Below are 3906 nucleotides of genomic sequence, written 5' to 3'. Positions count from 1 at the left end.
TGCCTTGACTCTTCAAAGTCAGGTGTAGCTGTATCACAAAGCTCTGCTTGCATTCTGCCAAGGGGTGCTTTCAATATGGGTAATATGTTCAGTCTTCCTAAAACAAACCCATATCTTAACACACAACACTGCTTTCAAATAATTATGTATCTCACTGAGTGCTTATCTTGTAAATGAAGAGAATGAGCTAAGTAACTGAATGTAGTAAGAGCTGCTGCCTTTTAAATTCAGTTTTACAACCCATCAGCTTCACTGTGATTGTGACCTTGATGTCAGCCAAGCTAGAGGTGTCTGCTTGAAATTGTATTAATTTTAAAAGTCTTTCCAAATGTCATGGGCAAGAGAGAGTTGAGAGATAACATATCTGTAGGGCAGTGCAGTATTTAGTTTTGATGTTAAGCTCCAAGAGTGTTGAGGTGATCTGTGGATTACTTGTATAATGTGATTATGTCAACAGTCTTCCTCCTTCTTGCAGTACTTGCCATGACTGTTTTTGTAACTCTGAATTTTTATTTGTCTTAGATCCTTCATATCCATGGGAGCATCTGTAGGAGCAGTAACAAAACAGACCCTGTTCCCTCCTCTCATGCCTGCAGGGCGCCCTTTCCGTGTGTCCAACGCCTCCCGCAGCAGCAGGAAGGGAATTGTTGCCAGCAGCCTGCAGGAGCTCCTCAGCAAGGTACAGCAAACACTCTGACTGAAGCTCACAGGGAAATACCTGTGGGTGTCCCAGAAAGACAGCCCACACACTCTTGTTCTTCTAAACAAAACTACTACTAGGGAAGTATTTCAGATAAATGAGTCTCAATATGAAGTGATTCTTTAGAATGCTAAAATCTCCTGGGGTGTTTTTTCAGACTTTGGATGCCTTTGTTATAACTGCTGGAATAGTTACTCTGGTTTTGGAGGAAGATGGCACAGTTGTGGACACAGAAGAGTTCTTCAAGTCCCTGGATGACAATACACACTTCATGGTTCTAGAAAATGGACAGAAATGGACGCCAGTAAGTATTGGCTGCTTCTCTCTCATTTGAATAGAAATGGATGGAGGAATGTTTGTGGCTGCTAAAACTGTTGGAAAGAGGGGAGAAGAGGAAGAAAAATTCCTCTGAAGAGGCATGGTGTAAACTCCATGTTGAGACTTCCTGATGAAAAATCAAGTTCCTATTTCTTATTGTCCCTTTTTTGTACATAGATCTGTTGGTAAAATCCATCAGGAATTGAAGTAAAACATTACAACTGAAAAGACTTACAGGGAAAATACTTTGCTTTTGGAGGAGCTCAGAAATATTAATTCTTGAGCCTTTTTGTAACTTGAAGATTAGGACTTTGACTCCATGAAGTACAAAAAATACAGTGTCTTTGAAAGATTTAGACTCTAAAAATGTTCAAAGTAATATAAATGAGGTTATGCCATCTGAAGGCAGTAATAGTTAATGATAGCTAGAAAAATGCCTTGTTTGATTTTGCAAATAGGCAGAAGTTGGCATCAGAACCTAATGTTAGTCTGCATGCTTCAAGATTCTAAGAACTATTAAAACTGACTTGCTTTAGCCTTCTAATCATATTAATTCAGTATTCAATTAGTTCTTTTATGGGCAAATAGTCATCTGTGCATTAATAACATAGAGTCAAACTCATAATTCGTGTTTTTCCATGAGATGGTTGTTGCTGAAAAGCTGGCATCAGAATTTTTTCTACCAGCTGCAGAGCTGTCTGTAAGCAGGGACACAATTTTTGTGCCTGCACACATGTGGCTTAATCCCTGTTTTCCCAGTCTCCTGTTGCAGTGAGGGCAGCCTCTATGTTTTTTCCCCAAATAACTCACTGGTTTTTCAAGCTCTGCACGTGGGGCATGAGCTCCAAGGGCAGAAAAGGAGTTGCAGCCAGGGTGTGACTCCACCTTGCTCCTTTCCCCTGTCACCTGTCTGGCATTGCAGCAGCGCAAGTTTGGAGGCAGCCCCTCTTCAGAATGTGCTGAGTGACAATAGAGGGGTTGTCACAGCCTCACTAGTCACCTGGAGCATAGCACCAGCCCTGTCCTGCTTTATCCAACTATTCTGGCTGCTAATGAGGAGGGGTGTGGGAGATGCTTCCAAGCACACCAACTGCTCGTACAGGCCCAGAGCTGTTGTTGATAGGGGACCCTGTTGCTGGAGCTTGGAGGTTATCAAAGTAAAGCAGGCATAACATTGCTGGCTAATGATGTGCTGCTGTGTTTAACTTTGTCTGACTTATCGTGACACTGTCTGAGGGCTGGGGTGTCAGGTACAGAGAGGCCCAGTCTTACACAACTTCATTGCTTCATTTAGCCTGCAGAAAACAGCCTGGCAGCTGCAGGTCGGTAACCTTGAGCGGAATGTGCTGAGCAGAGGATCCCGTGTATCCACTAGATGTCTCTGTGAATATGGGTTCTCTTTGCTATTTTCTTTTTGGCTTTCCTTTCTTGAAGCACACACCCTGCAGCAGACAAGGGCTGCTTTCAATAAAGGAGGGTGCATTTAAGGGGGAAGATGACTTTTTCTACGCTCTCTCTCCTTTGCTTTTCCTCTAAAAATCTAATTATAAATCCTTAGCCTAATCAGCAGTGATTCCCTCCCTGTGTTTCTTTTTAGTAGGAAGAAAGATGTTGTGAGCCAGGTTTTGAAATGAGTGCCCTGACTTTTCACAGATGTCATCTTTGTAGCTGTCTCCAAGAGTGCTCATCAGTATTGTGGTCCTAAGCAGAAGGACCTGATGTCATCCTGGTTATTTGGTGGCCTAACTTTGCTGCCTCAGGGAGAAGCCAGAATTTACCAGGATAAATAAATGGCAGGAATTACCTGTGGCTTCAGAGTACTCTGAAGAAGCCCTACTACAGAAAATAAATATTCAGAAGGTGCTCTGTCACTCTAGACTTTCAGCATCTCTTTGAAAAACCTCAGAAGCCTGTTCAGGACTTGAAAAACATTACATGAGCTACAGACCTCCTTTTCTGTGTGCTTTTTATTCTAGTTTAGAACTGACCAAGAACTAGCCCCCAAGACTGGAGTAAGCACAGGTGCTTCTGAAGATCTGCACTGTTAACAATTGTCTGGCTGTAGTTTCCTGTGTCATGGTACAAACTGTCTCTCTCTCTTTTTAAATCAGACAAAAAATGGAGTTGTGGCTGTGAGAAAAAAGAAGAAAATGGGAGTAGCTAACATCACATTTGACCTGTACAAACTGAACCCTAAGGATTTTATTGGCTGCTTAAACATCAAGGCAACCTTCTATGAGATCTACTCTATCTCATATGACATCAAATGCATGGGAGCAAAAAGTGTATTACGGTGAGTGTGTTCCCACTACTGGGCAGGTGTACATGCTAATGTAAAAATCTGTGTTTGCTATTGGTTCTGTGAAGCAGGTGTGTTTATAAAATCAGGATTTTTGCTATTTCTTACCTACTGGCCAATATGCTGACTCTTTGTAAGGTGCATAGCTAACTGGTAAACAACTTCCTTTGGCTTTTTATGATGGAATCTTAAGTTTCCGCAGAGGCAAAACTCTAATCAGCTTGTATTTACTGAAAGGGTGTAAGTAGGGTTTCTTTGTTCTGCTGAGAGAATTTCCTTGACTTGTTTGTCTGAAGAATGCAGGAGGCTGGGGAAAGAAGCTCTTTGAAGAGGAGACTTCAAGAGGATGAAATGAAAGGAATTTGAGATCTAAGTCAGGGGTCTTAAAGCTTGCTCAGACATTGCAGCTCCTGCTTGCCAGATTCACCCCTAGAGCTACAGGGAGGCAAAGGAAAATGGAAGAGAGATGACACTCTGCTCTCCTAATGTGGATTTGTCATCTGCAGTAGGAATCTGTGATATCACTGTTCTTAAGCCATCTGGTGTGGTCTCTAGGCTTGCTAAGGGAGCCTGTCAAGGACCACTGTCT

At 42.3% G+C, this 3906-nt stretch overlaps 1 protein-coding gene across 1 annotated transcript in view; it reads left to right on the top strand.

The window, feature by feature from the left end:
- The first annotated feature begins 527 nt into the window (after positions 1 to 527).
- The window catches only part of CIDEA (cell death inducing DFFA like effector a), a 6435-nt gene continuing 3056 nt past the window's right edge, over positions 528 to 3906 (top strand). The window contains exons 1-3 of the mRNA XM_005423342.2: positions 528 to 679; positions 858 to 1004; positions 3130 to 3311. Coding sequence (XP_005423399.1) covers positions 536 to 679; positions 858 to 1004; positions 3130 to 3311 — 473 coding nt within the window. The 5' untranslated portion in view covers positions 528 to 535. The remainder of the gene's footprint in view (positions 680 to 857; positions 1005 to 3129; positions 3312 to 3906) is intronic.

Source organism: Geospiza fortis, unplaced genomic scaffold, assembly GCF_000277835.1.
Source record: "Geospiza fortis unplaced genomic scaffold, GeoFor_1.0 scaffold100, whole genome shotgun sequence".
NCBI classification, from domain to species: Eukaryota; Metazoa; Chordata; class Aves; order Passeriformes; family Thraupidae; genus Geospiza; species Geospiza fortis.
The sequence above is the reverse complement of the archived record's forward strand: the minus strand, read 5'-3'. Positions and strand labels throughout refer to the sequence as shown.